This window comes from Oratosquilla oratoria, chromosome 35 (genome assembly GCF_046742065.1).
Source record: "Oratosquilla oratoria isolate Oo_2021 chromosome 35, ASM4674206v1, whole genome shotgun sequence".
Classification (NCBI taxonomy): Eukaryota; Metazoa; Arthropoda; class Malacostraca; order Stomatopoda; family Squillidae; genus Oratosquilla; species Oratosquilla oratoria.
Window position 1 is genome coordinate 9,374,646 of NC_134811.1, and position 16,991 is coordinate 9,391,636.

Here is a 16,991-nt window from a genome sequence, read left to right on the forward strand (position 1 = left end):
CAAACTGAACACATTGTTTTCTAAACGTTTCACAAGAGCAGCAGGACGATGAAAATAGACAAATGATTTGAGAGAATTAAATATTTAGGATATTAAGAAAAAGAAAAAATATCACCGAACAAAATTTAAATTAATAAATCGGTAACGAGATAAGGTAAGGGTGAAGTAATAAATATGAGGTAGAAACATGATTGGGTAAAGGTGAATGCAGTACCTATTTATTTACGACCGAATTACTTACCTGATTTACTTTATTCGGTTAGGAGGGTTTATCATCTCACCAGGCCAACGCGCAGTGTCCGCCTCCTGAATTTCTCAGCCCTCACTAAGTTTTGCCCGTCTGGACGTCCAGGGAAGCCTTCCAGTTTGGATTGGGGATCACAAGAAGTTTATATTTCCTCACTTTCTCGATTAGGTAAGCTCGGTTAGGACTTGGGAATTTATCCAGCTGGTGTTTGAAAGAGTCCACTGAGCAACCCTCTTATCTCTGACCTCTCCTAGGGTGCAGTGAAGACTTTAGCCTTTCTGAGTAACTGATATTTTAAATGTTCAATATTTTTAGTGGATTGTCTCTGGATTTTCTCTAACAGATTTATTTCATTTAGCACTGCTTGTATTCCATAGTTGGGAACAGTAGTCATTTTGCTGAAAGAATACATTTTTATCAATGTTCTCCATCCCTTTTGCTTTTAGGTCTTCTCTTTGCCTTCTTTTTTCCAATTTCATACACCTGTCCTCATAGTTAAGGTCTTTGGATCCAGAACTAATTTGCCATTTGATTTCCATTTGTCTCTAAACTTTACCTAATTCCAGTATGTCCTTTCTACAATACAGGAATCATATAACATAAAACATTCAACTCCTTCATCCATGTCATTTATATGGCAAACATGATTGGAGCCAGCACCAACCCTTGTGGAACACCACTTTACACTTATCATTTCTTCCCAATTCAAGTATTTGTCTCTAATTACTACCCTCATTTTTCTCCCAGTAAGGAAGTCTTCCCTCCATTCTAATAATTTACCTCTGATGCCACCTATTGATTCTAATTTTCTTATTAATTTCTTGTGTGGTACTTTGTCAAATGCTTTTTGTAGGTCTAGATAGGCACAGTCTACCCATCCATCCCTCTCTTGTATTATATCTATTAGTCTCAAGTAGAAGCAGATCAGGTTTGTTGTACATGATCTTCTTTGTCTAAATCCAAATGATTTGGGTTTAATATAGATTTTTCTTCCAGGTGTTTAACTGTAGTTAGTTGGATTTTCCTTGTTTCTTCTTGTATATATCAGTACAATGTTTGCATTTTTCCAGTCTTGTGTTACCTTTCTTTCTTTGAGCAAGCATTTGATTATAGTGTATATTTTCTCTGTTAATTCTTGTACGCATTCTTTCAGTATCCAATTTGCAATTCCATCCAGACCATGTGATTTTCTGACATCAAGGTTTTTTATTTGGTCACTGATTTCCTTCTTTGTTACAGTTATTTCCTTCATTGGGGGGGATTTCTGTCTCTCTATTCCCTCAAAGTTAGGTGTGTTCTCAATTGTGAATACCGATTTGAAGTGGTTGATCATAATTTCTGCCATTTCTTGTTCTTTATATTCATGACTTCCTTGGCACAGCTTTTCTATTTCTTTTGTTTTTTAGTTTACCATTCACATATCTGTAAAATAGTTTAGGTTGTTCCTTGCATTTTTCTATCATTTCTTTTTCATAATTTCTCTTTTCTTCTCTGCATATTTTTACATAATTGATTCTTAGTTTGATGTATGTTTGCCATTTGCTATTTTTATTTATTTACTTATATATATATATTTTTTTTTCCATTTTTTCCAGGCTTTGTCTCTTTTATCCTTAGCTTCACTATATTTTTTGTTGTACCAGTTCTTTATGTATGCTCTTTCTTGATTTTGTTGTGGTACATATTTGTTCACCCCCTCATTATAAATTTCTTTTAGTATATTCCATTTCTCTTCCATCCTTGTTTCTTCCTTTAGGAATTTTTCCCAGTTTAATTTTTTTTTTACATTGGTCTTCATATTCTATGTTTCTCATTTCTTCTTAGGTCTATTTGCTCTTTTAATTCAAATTCTATTAGTACATGGTCACTCTTTTCCTACGGCAAGTAAGTAAGACATCCTTAGCTTGCAAGTGTCTTGCACTGTTTTCATTGTATTCTAAGAAGACACTTTTGTCAATGTTCTCTATCTTTTTCTGGTTTTTGTACATTTCAATAAGGTTTCCTCTCAGCCTTCTTTTTTCTAATGTTGTGAGTCCAATTTTTTTTACATTGGTCCTCATTGTTAAGGTTTTTAGATCCAGAACTAATTTTGTCATTTGTGTCTGAACTTTCTCCAATTCTGGTATGTCCTTTCCATAATATGGAGACCAACTTTACACAGTATATTCCAGGTATGGCCTTACTATGGAACAGTTTAGTGCCTTACATACCTCAGTGTCCATTGTATGAAAATTTTCTATAAGGCCAACTATCCAGTTACCTTTTGCCACTGTCTTAGCAATATGCTGTGCCAGTTTAAGGTTCAATAAGGCAAAAATTCTCAAATCTAACCATGTCTGTTTGGTAGTGTAAAAAAAATATATATATACTGGTATATATAGTTTGGCCACTGGGTTTCACCTTAATTTTGACAACTTTGTCACCCCAGATTTCACTTAGAGTCTGTTGTGTTTGTACTCTTGATATATGTGTATATATATATATATATATATATATATATCGCTATAAAGTAATGTCGTAGCACATTGATAAAATAAACTTTTTATCCCACAGTCGGAGAAAAGAAGACACTAATGTCGAACGTTCTGTATATTTCGATCACTAACTGTGACCCTCTTCAGCAGAATGAATACATAGTGGAAGGCATATGCTTATATACAAAAATGTGAGGTGAGAAAAGGAACAAGCTCAGGTTACATGACCGATGCTCCGCAGGTTGCGTGGGGTTTTGTGACCTTGGAGTACATGAGGTAGTGCGTGGCTGACTGCTGAGGTAGTGATGCAGGCAGGTGACCACTGGCCATTTGATATATTAAAATTAGGTAAACATTTTATTAGGGAAGACTCAATATTTTTCCTTTTAAAGCTACATGTTGATCTATAGATTATTTCAGCATCTTCCCAATTCATGCGGTGATTTCTATTGGCAATGTGCTGAAATATCGCGGAATTCAATTGACCATATCTAACAGAATTTTTATGTTCTTTAATTCGAGACTTAAAAGTTTACTATTGGCTGGTAAGTTATGGCTTTTAAGTCTCGATGGAGTTTCCTGATTCACAAAAATCGATACAGGAGAAGTTTTAAAGTTTTTAAAGAATAAATTACAACAATTTCAAAATCAACTCCCACTTTCAGTAAGTAAAATCATAAAATTAACAGAGCTATGTATCAGAACTAATGTTTTCTCTTTCAAAGATAATTTCTATAAACAAAAATATGGTTGTTCGATGGGATCAAATCTTTCTCCAGTATTAGCAAATCTGTATATGGAATATTTTGAATTAGTTTTATTACCTAACATCAAACCACCAGATATGTTTTGGTATAGACACGTTGATGATGTTTTCACGTTATGGAACGATGAATGGGGTTCTTTTAAAGAATTCTTTGACAAACTTAATAATTTGGCCAACAATATAAAATTTAAAGTAGAATGGGAAGTAGATAATAAATTGCCTTTTCTAGACATTTTAATAATAAGAAATCAGAATTGCTTTTCCTTTACAGTTTATAGAAAACCTACCCACACTGGGAGTTACTTGCACTTTTTCAGCTACCATTCGGACAAAACAAAACAAAGTGTTGCTTCGGGCCTATTTTTACGAGCACTAAGAATTTGAAGCTCACAATTTAGGTACAGAAATATTAACCATAAGAAAACAACTTACAAGATTAGGATACCCGGATTGGTTTTTGCAAAAAGCCCTTAGCAAGGCTAAAATAAGTTTCCACAAATCTACTCCCCACTCTACTAACAAACACAAATGGGATAATAAATGTATAAAATTACCCTATAATGATTCCATAAATGAAATGTCCCAATCATTACCTAAAGAAAACATCAATGTCATCTTCAATTATCCTAATACACTGTTTAGGAAAATAGTTAATGTACACCGTAGACCATCAAGTGACATTAACCCAGGTGTATATAAGTTGCCATGCTTAGATTGTGATTCTGTCTATTGGGGACAAACTGGAAGAGATTTGGCAACCAGAATTAAAGAACATAAAAATTCTGTTAGATATGGTCAATTGAATTCCGCAGTATTTCAGCACATTGCCAATAGAAATCACCGCATGAATTGGGAAGATGCTGAAATAATCTATAGATCAACATGTAGCTTTAAAAGGAAAATAATTGAGTCTTCCCTAATAAATTTTTTACCTAATTTTAATATATCAAATGGCCAGTGGTCACCTGACTGCATCACTACCTCAGCAGTCAGCCACGCGCTACCTCATGTACTCCAAGGTCACAAAACCCCACGCGACCTGCGGAGCATCGGTCATGTAACCTGAGCTTGTTCCTTTTCTCACCTCACATTTTTGTATATAAGCATATGCCTTCCACTATGTATTCATTCTGCTGAAGAGGGTCACAGTTAGTGATCGAAATATACAGAACGTTCGACATTAGTGTCTTCTTTTCTCCGACTGTGGGATAAAAAGTTTATATATATATATATATATATTTCCCATTCACATGTAGCCTCCTTTTGTCCCTATTATTTTGCCCTATCAGTCTATGAACACTAATATTTTTCATAACAGATTCATTGGAAGAGTGAGTTAAGTTTGGAAGCTGTGCAGAAAACTGTTTTAGTGAAATTTTACTATCCAGCACTATCTTCAACAGCCTGGGTCTTTTGATGTTGGCCAGGGCTATATAATTAGAGTTGGGTTCCTTCCCCAACCTAAACACTGCCTTCATTTTGTCTCCCAAGTTTACTGGACTAATGCCTCTTTCACTAAAAATTTTGCTCAAAAGCTTTGTGTCCTGGGCTTTCTTCAATATGTCATCCATTGCACCTGATTCTGGAACATTAGCCAACACATTACAGTTCAGTCTTGAGGTCCTATCTTTCTCTAAGTCCCAAGCATGTTTGACTTGTTCCTCAATTCTCTCATTGATTGAACCAGCAATATCTACCTTGACATTTGTTTCAGAGATTTCATATTGCTCCTGGACTTTATCCTCAAACTAATACAGTGTGTGTTTGACTCTACACATTGTCTTAATGGACCCTGTTGCTTCAATATTTCTCTTGATATTATTTTACAATGATTCAAGTCACAGTAGTTGGACATGTTGGGTATTTCTGAAGTTAGTTTTGAGAAAATTTAAGAAGATTCTCTGCTGAGGCCCTTTCATGAAGCATGCACTCAATATCCACAATAATTATATAGTAGTCCATTGCTCCCCCTACCTGAGTTGGTGCACTTTGATTCACAATAACTGCACAAAACTTTCTAGAATTGCAAGCCTTCTGGTGCCCCTGGTGAGTTAATTTTTATTTTATCTATGCCTTCCACTCTGTCACTGGGCCTGAAACTAATATCACTGATAGTATCCACATTTATACTATTTACTATTGGAAACTCGCTGGCCGAGTGGGTTAGAGCGTCATTACTTATGGTTAAAGTTGAGGGGATGGCAGTTCGAACCCTGCCACCAGAGAAGTTGAACCAAGGGCATGGTTCATTAAATTCCACGCTACAAAGTCCTCTGTAAGGGGCACCGTCCTAGCCTCCCGATAGGGAAGGGGGGGTATTTTGTGACATTAAACCGTATCTTTTTTTGAAGAATTCTGCAGGGTTTACACTTGATTTTTTTTTTCTTCTTTTTACTATTTGTTCACAGTACACACTTCTGTATTGTTTTTCTAACATGTTCACAATTTTTTCTGAGTCCTCAACTAGTCCTCCATTTTGATCCTGCAGTTGTCCAATTTTTACACAAGATTTAAGTTTCTTTTGGGTGTATGCAAAGAAGTATTTTATATTGTTCTTTATAGCCATTAATACTTTATCTTCTTCATGCTGCCTTTCTTTTTTATACATTTATTTCAGCTTTGTTTTTATTTCTTTCACTTTGGTCTCAATGTTCTCTCTCCCATTGTCAATATTTGATATTGGTATTTTTAACAGTTTCCTAAGTAGCTTTGTTCTGGCTCTCATGGGAACTTTTCGGTCCCTGAGTATTTTATTTCTATTGTTTAATTCTCTTTTACCATGGATATGTTTCTTGCATAAATTTTTGCACTTGTTCATGAAAGACACTAGCATTTCTTTAATGGTTTTGTAATCACTCATCATAGCCCAGTCAACCCTTTCTAAATCTTTTTCATATTCTTTTCTGGGTGAGTGGGGAATTTTGCTTTTCTTTGTGTTTATTTTGCTAGGTTGGTATTCACTTAGATTAAATTCGTGTATGGTGTTTGCACACACTATTGTTTTGTCCAGTTTCTTCCAGATGTCCACCACTTTGTGTGGAAAACTTTTTTTTTTATATCTCTTCTATAACTATCTTTTTTTATGTCCTCTTGTGTTTCTCTTGTCCCAATTTAGTAAGTCCTCTCTATCAAGGACTTCTGCCTTTCGTGATTCTATAGATGGTAAGTAGGTCACCTCTCTCTCTTCTTTGTTCCAAAGTCGGTAATTTTAATTTAGCCAATCTCTCTTCATATGACAGGTTTGAAAGTGCTGTGGCCATTTTTGTGGTTGCTCTTTGGATTCTTTCAATTTTCTTTATATTTTTGGTACTGGGTGACCATATTGTCACGGCATACTCCAGTCTAGGCCTTATTAGTTTGACTAATATTTTTTTTTTACCATTTCTTCATCTAAATAGGTAAAAGCCACTTTTATTGACCATAGCAAGTTATAAGATTCTCTGACAATTTTATTTATTTGCTTATCAGGGGACAAGTCATTTGAGATAATTAATCCCAGGTCTTTTACCTAGTTGTATTTTACAGGAAGGGGAGCTATGCTTGTGGTGTCCTGTCTTTGTATCTTGCAGTGTCTAGTTTGTATTTACCTATAGGCAATTCACTCAAAGAATCTCAGTCGATCCTACATTTTCGGTTGGCAGCCCTGCTCACCCCTCTCCCGCTGAGCTGGTCGAAACACCAAGCTTTCTTAAAATATATTTATATTTGTTCACTTAGCTCAGTGACTATATTAGTGACACGAATGTTGTGTATATCTAGAGATGAAGCTGTCCTTGTTCACCTATTTCAAAGCTTTCCATCTCAATAGTGCAAAAAAAGAAAGTAATTATAGCAAGTATAAGATCAGGAATATAATTTTATTGTTTTTGTACAGCATTTACTTATTTTTCCTGTGTCCAGTCATTATGAGGCTGGTTGTAAAATTTAACATGTCTTCTGTGATATAAAATAGTCATGAATATGACTGTGCTTTTACATATTCCATAAAGTGACCCATAAAAGAGAAAATGAAAGGTTTATATGATTATCTTTTGATACTGGATGGGTGGCAGGAAACTAGTGTCTTGCTCCCTCCCTCCCTCCACCCCAATCAATATCATGATTCAAAATTGAATATGACTTCAGTACATACCGCCCATGGTTTTTCAATCTCAATTAATTTATGGCTTTCATCATCTCATATTCATTATCTTGAGTCTTTGAATATGGTTGTACCAATGTATATGGTCGGAAGAGTGACACTCAGATCAGATATTGAAATATTTAGATATGAAAAAGTTCCTGAGTTGCATCTTGGCGAAGGGTAAGCAGGGCTGCCAACCGAAAATGCAGGATCGACTGAGATTCTTTGAGTGAATTGCCTATAGTTTTATTATATGGGAAGGAAGCTATGCTCATAGTGACCTATCTTTGTATCTTTCAGCATCAAGTTTGTCCTTAAATTCTTGAATAGTGTGTGTATTTACCTTGTATTTTACAGGAAGGGGAGCTATGCTCGTGGTGTCCCGTCTTCATATCTCATTTTATCTAAACTGTTTTTAAATTCATGTATTGTTTTTGCACACACCACTTTCTCATCTAACTTGTTCCAAGTGTGTGTATTTACCTAGTTGTATTTACCTAGTTGTATTTTACGGGAAGGGGAGCTATGCTCGTGGGGTCCCGTCTTCATATCTCATTTTATCTAAACTATTTTTAAATTCATGTATTGATTTTGCACACACCACTTTCTCATCTAACTTGTTCCAACTGTCTATTGCTCTGTGAGGAAAGCTGTTCTTTTTAAAATCTCTTCTATAGCTGTCTTTTTTTATTTTCTTTCCGTGTCCTCTTGTATTTCTGTCATCCCATTTTATCAGATTCTCTCTATCAGTAATTTCTATGCCTTTCATGATTCTGTAAATAGCTATCAAATCTCCTCTCTCTCTTCTTTGCTCTAGTGTCTGTAGTTTAAGTTTTTGTAGTCTCTCTTCATATGATAGTTTTGAGAGTGTTGGTGCCAGTTTTGTAATTGCTCTTTGTATTCTTTCAAGTTTTTTTTATACATTTTTTTGTACTTGGTGACCATATCGTTGCTGCATATTCCAATCTTGGTCTTATCAGGGTGATTAGGATTTTCCTCACCATTTCTTCATCCAGGTATGTAAATGCCACTTTGATTGTTCTTATTAAATTATAAGTTTCTCCAAAAATCTTATTTATATGTTTCTCAGGTGACATATTATTCATAACAATGACTCCCAGGTCCTTCTCATTTTCTACTTTTTTTATTCCTTCTTCTCCCAAATTATATGATCCTGTTATTCTGTTTTTGCTTTTTCCAAATTCCATTATACTACACTTTTTTGTATTGAACTCCATCTCCCACTTCCTACTCCATTCTTGTACTTTATTTAGATCTCTCTGTAGTGATTCACAATCTTCTTCAGTTTTCACTCTTTTCAGTAATTTTGCATCATCTGCAAAGAAGCTCATATAGCTTTCAATTCCTTCATCCATATCATTAATATATATAGCAAACATTATTGGGGCCAGAACTGTTCCCTGCGGGACACCGCTTATTACTTCATTCCATTTTGAGTGCTGATCTCTTATCACTACTCTCATTTTTCTTTCTTGCAAAAAGTCTTCCATCCAATTTAGCAATTTACCTTGTATTCCTCCTTCATATTCTAATTTCTTAAGCAACTTCTTATGTGGTACTTTGTCAAAAGCTTTTTTTAGGTCTAGAAATGCACAATCAGCCCATCCATCTCTTTCTTGTATTATATCTATTAGCCTTGAATAGAAACATATTAAATTGGTGACGCATGATCGTCCTTGTCTGAATCCAAATTGCCTTGGATTTAGTACGTTGTTTTTTTCCAAGTATTTTACCCATCTACTTTTGATAATTCTTTCACATATTTTTGCTATTGTACTTGTTAGAGAGACTGGTCTATAGTTGGTAGGTTCTTCTTTATTTCCTCCTTTATATATAGGTACTATATTTGCTTTTTTCCAATCTTCTGGAACTTTTCCTTCTTTTAAGGAACTGCTTATTATGCTATGTATTTTGTCTGCCAGTTCATTCCTGCATTCTTTCAGAATCCAGTTTGCTATTTCATCTGGCCCATGCGATTTTCTGACATCAAAATTACCCAAGTGTGTCAATATTTCATTCTTTGTTACTTCTATTTCTTCCATAGGGGGGACTTTTTCCTTCCACTCAATCTCTTCAGGTTGTATATTTTCCCTTGTAAACACTGATTTAAAATGTTTGTTCATAATTTCTGCCATTTCCATTTCCTCAGTGTATTCAACTCCTCCTTGTCTTAATTTCTCTAAGTCTTGTTTGTTTTTCAGTTTATTGTTTACAAATCTGTAGAATAGTTTTGGTTGATTTTTACACTTTTCTATAACATCTTTTTCATATTTTCTTTTTTCCTCTCTGCACTTTTGTACATATTCATTTCTATAACCAGTATATATTTTCCATTTTTCAGGTCTTCTGTCTTTTTTCCATCTGGTCCAGGCTTTCTCTCTTTTGTCCTTTAACTCTCTACAACTTTTGTTGTACCAGCATTTTACATGTTCTTTTTCTTGTTTTTGTCTTGGGACATACTTTTCCACTCCTTTTTTGTAAATTTTTGTCAAAATATTCCATTTCTCTTCCACTGTTGTTTCTTCTTTGTATATTTCTTCCCAGTTTTCTTGTTGGAAGAATTCTCTTATTTTATCAAAGTTTGTTTTTTCATACATCATTCTTCCTTTTCTATATTGTTCATTTCTTTTCATATATTTTTCTTCATTAAGTTCCAGTTCAATCAATATGTGGTCACTTTTACCTATTGGTGTTTTATATTCAATCTTGTCCACTATTCTAGGTTCAGATGTAATTATTAAGTCTAGCCTCGATGGTTCTTCTTCATTTCTATACCTAGTGTTCTCTTGTATCCATTGTGTCATTGAATGGTCAGTAATCATCTCAAGTAGAGCATTTCCCCATGAGTCATCACTACTCTTTACTGTCATTTCTTCCCAGCAGATTTCTTTGCAATTAAAGTCGCCCATCATAACTATTCTTCCTCCGTCTTCCATTATTTTAGTTAATGCTATCTTTGTGTCCTCTAACATACTTTTATGTTCACTCTCCTCCCATGAGGCTGTTTTCGGAGGCACATAATTAATCACAAATTTTCTGCTCTTCTTATCTCGGTCTTCCACTTCTATCATAATCATCTCTACTGTATTCTTTCCATATATGACACCTTTCACGTTTATATCCTTCTTAGTCAGGAACATAACTCCACCCCCTTGTTTTTTCTCTCTGTTTCTAATCCAATAATTGTATGTATCATGTCCTACACTGTTGGGTGGTAGTGGGCCTTTTAATTTTGTTTCTACAATTCCCATTATGTCCGGTTCTTTTTCTTTCAAATAATCATTCAGTTCATTCAATCCTGTTATCAATCCATCTATATTTGTGTAAGACACTCTTAGTTTTCTGCCACTTCCATTGTGTTCTCTGTTTCCCTTATGTTTTTCTTTAGTATGTCGAACTGCTTTATTTTCATGTTCACTACTCTCCAATAGAATCTCTCTTTCTCTGACTCCGTTCTTTCCTCGTTTTTTGCCTTAGCTTCAATTCTTTTCTGCTTTTCTGCCTCTCTTTCCTCCTTATTCATTTCTCTTTTTATCCATACCTTTTTATATTGATCATTTGTTGCTAGTTTCCCCGTCTTGGATAGAATTTTCTCTGCCGTTGTTTGTGACCTGAATTTAATCTTAATTGGTCTGGTCTTATCTGTACTATATTTTCCGAGTCTGAATTTTTCCTCAATTTCCTTTATAATTTCTGGTTCATCTTCCTGGACTAATTTTAATAAACTGCTTACTCTTTCATTTTCCTCCTTGATTCTTGCGGTTCTATCTGGGTTATGTTTCTCTTCCATTCCTAATATAATTATACATTTCTTTTTGTCAGCTAATTCTCTTACTATATTCTCCTTCTGTCTCATCACTTTAATAACTGAGTCTTCATTATGTTCTTTCAATTGCTGTTTGACTATGTCAGTGAATGAAACCTTATTCCCTTCTTGAGTTATTCTCCAATTTTTAGCTTCTGTAGCTATTTTCTCTCTGTTTTCATTACTATTCTTCTTCAATTTCTCATTCTCCTCCTTTACATTTCCTAACTGTCTTTTTAGGTCCTCTATTTCTTCAGTTAAGTTTCTGTTAGCCTTCTCTAGTTGTTCCAACCTTTCAATTCTCTGGAAAATGGAGTCTACGTTACCTAACTTACGCTCCAAGTCCTCGATCACCTTATCAACTCTCTCCTCTAGTCTTATCAGTCGGGGGGGGGGGGTTGTGTCCCCCCCACCCTCTTTAAATCCCTGGAACATATTCTCGTCACTTTCTTCTGTATTGCTCCTCTCTATACTTCTAATCTTTACATTTTTATTAGACATGTCATCCTCACTCAGTCGTTTGTTTACCTTCCGCTTGTCTGGCTGGGCCAAGTCTACTCCCTCCTCATTTCCTTCCATTTCCCTCAGTAATCCCTCCCCTTTTTCTCTTTCCCTACTTTCCCACTACTCCACGAGCAATTTCCCCCCCACCCTGCAAAAACACTAGGCACTTCTCTTTGCGTTGGGATCCACAGACTTCAGTTTTCTTCAGAACGTCATCCAAGCCGTCCATTCGCTGAAGTGTGTGTGTGTGTGTGTGTGTGTATATATATATATATATATATAAACATGCATTGATATTATATATATATATATATACATACATACGAGGCATGTTTTTTAAGTACCATTTTGAAATAAAAATTAAACAAGTAGACTTTTTGTAACAATTTTATTTTTACATGAAAGCCTGTACTGTAATCTACTTTTCAACATAATTACGGAATCATCTGACCATGTTTAAGTTTGTGAGTACAGTATTTGAAATGCCTCCTCTGATTGAGAATGCCGCCGACTGTGAAATACGCACTGTGATTTGTTTTTGTACTGCTAAAGACGTCAAAGCGGCTGAAATTCATCATCAGATCAGTGAAGTGTATGGAGAAAACATTATGAGTGATGGGATGGTGCAGAAATGGGTGAGAGCTTTTAAAGATGGTTGTACAAATGTGCATGATGAGGAACGAAGTGGACGACCTTCACTCATTCACTCGTTCCTCATCATGCACATTTGTACAGCCATCTTTAAAAGATCTCACCCATTTCCACACCATCCCATCACTCATAATGTTTTCTCCATACACTTCACTGATCTGATGATGAATTTCAGCCGCTTTCACGCCTTTAGCAGTAAGAAAATGTATCGCAGCGTATATTTCACAGTCGGCAGCATTCTCAATCAGAGGAGGCATTTCAAATACTCACAAACAAACTTAAACACGATCAGATGATTCCATAATTATGTTGAAAAATAGATTACAGTACTATACAGGCTTTCATGTAAAAATCAAACTGTTACAAAAAATCTACTTGTTTAATTTTTATTTCAAAACGGTACTTAAAAAACACATCTTGCATGTGTATATATATATGTATATATATATATATACATATATATTGTCAGTGTATTTGGGCAGGAGTTTTTCTCTAATGCATGTTTCATTAAAAGTGATGGCTAGTTGTGCATTAATAATTTTCTTAATGGTATTTTCCATATACCTTATTAAGGATTTGTTTTCCTTAGGAAGGAAATTTATGACTTGGCTGTATGTAGTCATATTAGCTAGATCGCGATTTTGGGTTCAAGACCCTTCTTCAGTAGCTATAGGGATAAGAATTAATCCGAAGATTCTAGTAAAGATCTAAGTTTTATACTAGAGTTCCTATACTTGCTAATCACTGGGGGAGGTCACCTGGTATTACGGGCACGTGACATTTCGTCCCTGCCCGTAATACCAGGTGACCTCCCCCAGTGATTAGCAAGTATAGGAACTCTAGTATAAAACTTAGATCTTTACTAGAATCTTCGGATTAATTCTTATCCCTATAGCTACTGAAGAAGGGTCTTGAACCCGAAATCGCGATCTAGCTAATATGACTACATACAGCCAAGTCATAAATTTCCTTCCTAAGGAAAACAAATCCTTAATAAGGTATATGGAAAATACCATTAAGAAAATTATTAATGCACAACTAGCCATCACTTTTAATGAAACATACATATATATATATATATATATATATATATATATATATATATATATATATATATATATATATATATATATATATATATATATATATATACGCTCGACCCTCGATTTAGCGGGCCTCGAATTTGTGGACTTTCCATTTAGCGGACCAAAAAAAAAAACCTGTGTCCGGTAGTAACAGTGAAATTCTGGACAAAGTCCGTAAAATGAAAATTTGTCCGATAGGTGTCCGGTAGTAACAGTCAAATACCGGACAAAGTCCGTAAAATGAAAATTTGTCCGATAGGTGTCCGGTAGTAATGGTCAAATAGTACCGGACAAAGTCCGTAAAATGAAAATTTGTCTGATAGGTGTCCTGTAGTAAGGTATGTGCATGCCTAAACCTTACGGCGTGGTTCAATTTCTTCTTTACTGTATATGTAATGTACATCATTATACATATGTATTGTAGCTTTTTATTACATATCTAATATGTATGTGCACGCCAAAACCTAATGGACAATTTTCTACATAACGGACTTACGTCCGATAGGTGTCCAGTAGTAACATATGTGCATGCTGAAACTTAACGGCATGGTTCAATTTCTTCTTTATATGTAATGTACATCATTATACATATGTACATACATACATACATACATATACCAAGGCTTTTTCCCCCTTTCAAGGGAGGTAGCCAAAAAGGGAAAGGCATAAAATCACTCCCACCCATTTCATCCCTAAATACACTCCACACCCCTCCCGCCCTCCCTCTCATCTGAGCACCTCCTGGATGACGGGTCATCCCTGCACCTTGCCCACCGCCCTGGGTCAGAAGCAGTGTCGCAAGACACAGCACATCCACAGCAAGGCCGCTTCATTTAATCGGCGACCCCCCCCTCTCCGTCCCTCCTTGCATATAAGGAGAGGACGGGGAGAAATCCCTTCGGGCTGCGTCAAAATTTGCTCACACATACCACCTCACCCCCCACCCCCCTGCCCATTCCTCCTCATGCAATCACAACATCATCCATATACAACCATTCTCCACTCACCTCTGTCTTCCGTCCTCTCCCATCCTTCCTCAACAGACATTCCCCTCTTCCCCAAAGCCCCCTTCACCCCATCCATCCACCTCATCCTAGGATGTCCCCTCATGTTCACTCCCTCCACATCTGCCTTCCATACCTCTTTTACTAGTCTTTCTTCACTCATTCTTTCCATGTGTCCAAACCATCCTAATATTCTTTCATCAACCCTATCTCCCAGCTCCTTTTTCACCCCTGTTCTCCTCCTCACCTCCTCATTTCTCACTCTATCTAGCCTAGTAACCCCCACCATACTTCTCAGACACCTCATCTCAAACACATTCAAACTCCTTCTCTCTTCTTCTCTTATGTTCCAAGTTTCTGCCCCATACAGTGCTGTTGGCACAATCACTCCTTCATACAGTCTCCTCTTTGCATCCATTCCTAAATGTCTATTCCTCATTACACTCTTTAATCCACCAAGGCATTTACTCGCTTCTCTCAATCTACATTGTACCTCCACCTTCACTCCACCTTTTCCTTCTACATTTGCACCCAAGTATCTAAAACTATCCACTTCCTCCAGTTGCTCTCCCTTAATGCTCACTTCCAGTCTACTGCCACTTTCACCCCTTGTACATCTCATCGCCTTACTTTTACCCACATTTATCTTTAGCTTTCTTCTATCACATACTCTCTCAAACTCTGCCACCAACTTCCTCAATCCCTCCTCCGATCCTGCCACAAGCGCAGTGTCGTCCGCAAACAACAGCTGGCTCACCTCCCATATGTACTGTAGCTTTTTATTACATATCTAATACATATTTGCACGCCGAAACCTAACTGACAATTTTCTACGTAACGGACTTATGTTTGATAAGTGTCCGGTAGTAACGTATGTGCACACCGAAACCTAATGGCATGGTTCAATTTCTTTTTTTTGTGTAATGTACATCATTATACATATGTACTGTAGCTTTTTATTACATATCTAATATGTACAGTATGTGCACACCGAAACCTAACGGACAATTTTCTACATAACAGACTTATGTCCGGTATCCAGTATTGGTAACAGATGGACCCGATTTTCAAATAATGGACTTTTGCAAATAACGGACAAGGGTCTGCACGCATTTGTCCGTTAAAGTGAGGGTTAACTGTATATATATTATATATATATATATTCTTTTTTTCTCTCTTTTTAATAACTGGCTAGCATTTCACTAAATTGGCTAATTCATATTAAGTAGTCATGAGTTTAAACTTGATATGAGTTGATGCATTTTAGCATTGTGGTCCAACTTTTAAAGACCATATTACAAAGGATGGGAGAAGACAAAGTGATTCATCATCAAACCAAAAAATTCAGAATGCAACTGCAGTCATAAGTCCTTGCCAAAGAGTAACTTAAACCAAAGTTTTTTCCTTTTGTTCTTTTTGTTTTTGATGAGTATTATTTTTCTTGTATTCAACAGATATTTTCAATATTTGTTCAGGATATTCTTGACTTTTAGGGCGAGAGTGGGATAGCCTAGTGTTAGATAATTTTTTGATAGGAGGGAAATTGAAAGTAGAGGAAAAGGGTAGGAGGTAAAGAGATGCTTAGAGTCAGCTGAAGAGTATTATTTTTTCCTAGGTCCAATGGAAAGTGACACCGAGAGTGATGACTCAAGTCTGCCAGCACTTCACCATGACTACAGTGGAACCTCAGATCGGAAAGTGAAAGATTTAGGTATGAAAAAGTTCACGAGTTGCATCGTAGCGAAGGGTTAGCAGGGCTGCCAACTGAAAATGCAGGATCGACTGAGATTCTTTGAGTGAATTGCCTATAATTGTATTATATGGGAAGGAAGCTATGCTCATAGTGACCTGTCTTTGTATCTTTCAGCATCAAGTTTGTTCTTAGATTCTTGAATAGTGTGTGTGTGTGTGTATATATATATATATATATATATATATATATATATATATATATATATATATATATATATATATATATATACACACACACATATATATTCTTTCTTTTTTTCTTCTTTCTTTTTAATAACTGGCTAGCATTTCACTAAATTGGCTTACTCATATCAAGTAGTCATGAGTTTAAACTTGATATGAGTTGATACATTTTAGCATTGTGGTCCAACTTTTAAAGACCATATTACAGAGGATGGGAGAAGACAAGGTGATTCATCTTCAAACCAAACAAATTCAGAATGCAACTGCAATCATAAGTCCTTGCCAAAGAGTAACTTAAACCAAAATTTTTTCCTTTTGTTTTTGTTTTTGTTTTTGATGAGTATTATTTTTCTTATATTCAACAGATATTTTCAAT

At 35.6% G+C, this 16,991-nt stretch overlaps 1 protein-coding gene across 4 annotated transcripts in view; it reads left to right on the forward strand.

Annotated features, from left to right (window-relative positions):
• The first annotated feature begins 12 nt into the window (after positions 1 to 12).
• LOC143018512 (uncharacterized) overlaps positions 13 to 16,991 on the forward strand; it is a 64,414-nt gene continuing 47,435 nt past the window's right edge. For 2 of the 4 annotated variants that reach the window (XM_076173914.1, XM_076173917.1), the window contains exons 1-3: positions 13 to 154; positions 264 to 415; positions 16,296 to 16,391. In XM_076173914.1, the coding sequence (XP_076030029.1) occupies positions 16,301 to 16,391 (91 nt within the window). In that variant the 5' untranslated portion in view covers positions 13 to 154; positions 264 to 415; positions 16,296 to 16,300. Of the gene's footprint in view, positions 155 to 263; positions 416 to 15,785; positions 15,806 to 16,295; positions 16,392 to 16,991 lie in introns of those variants that run through there. The other 2 variants (XM_076173915.1, XM_076173916.1) reach the window with 2 other exon arrangements.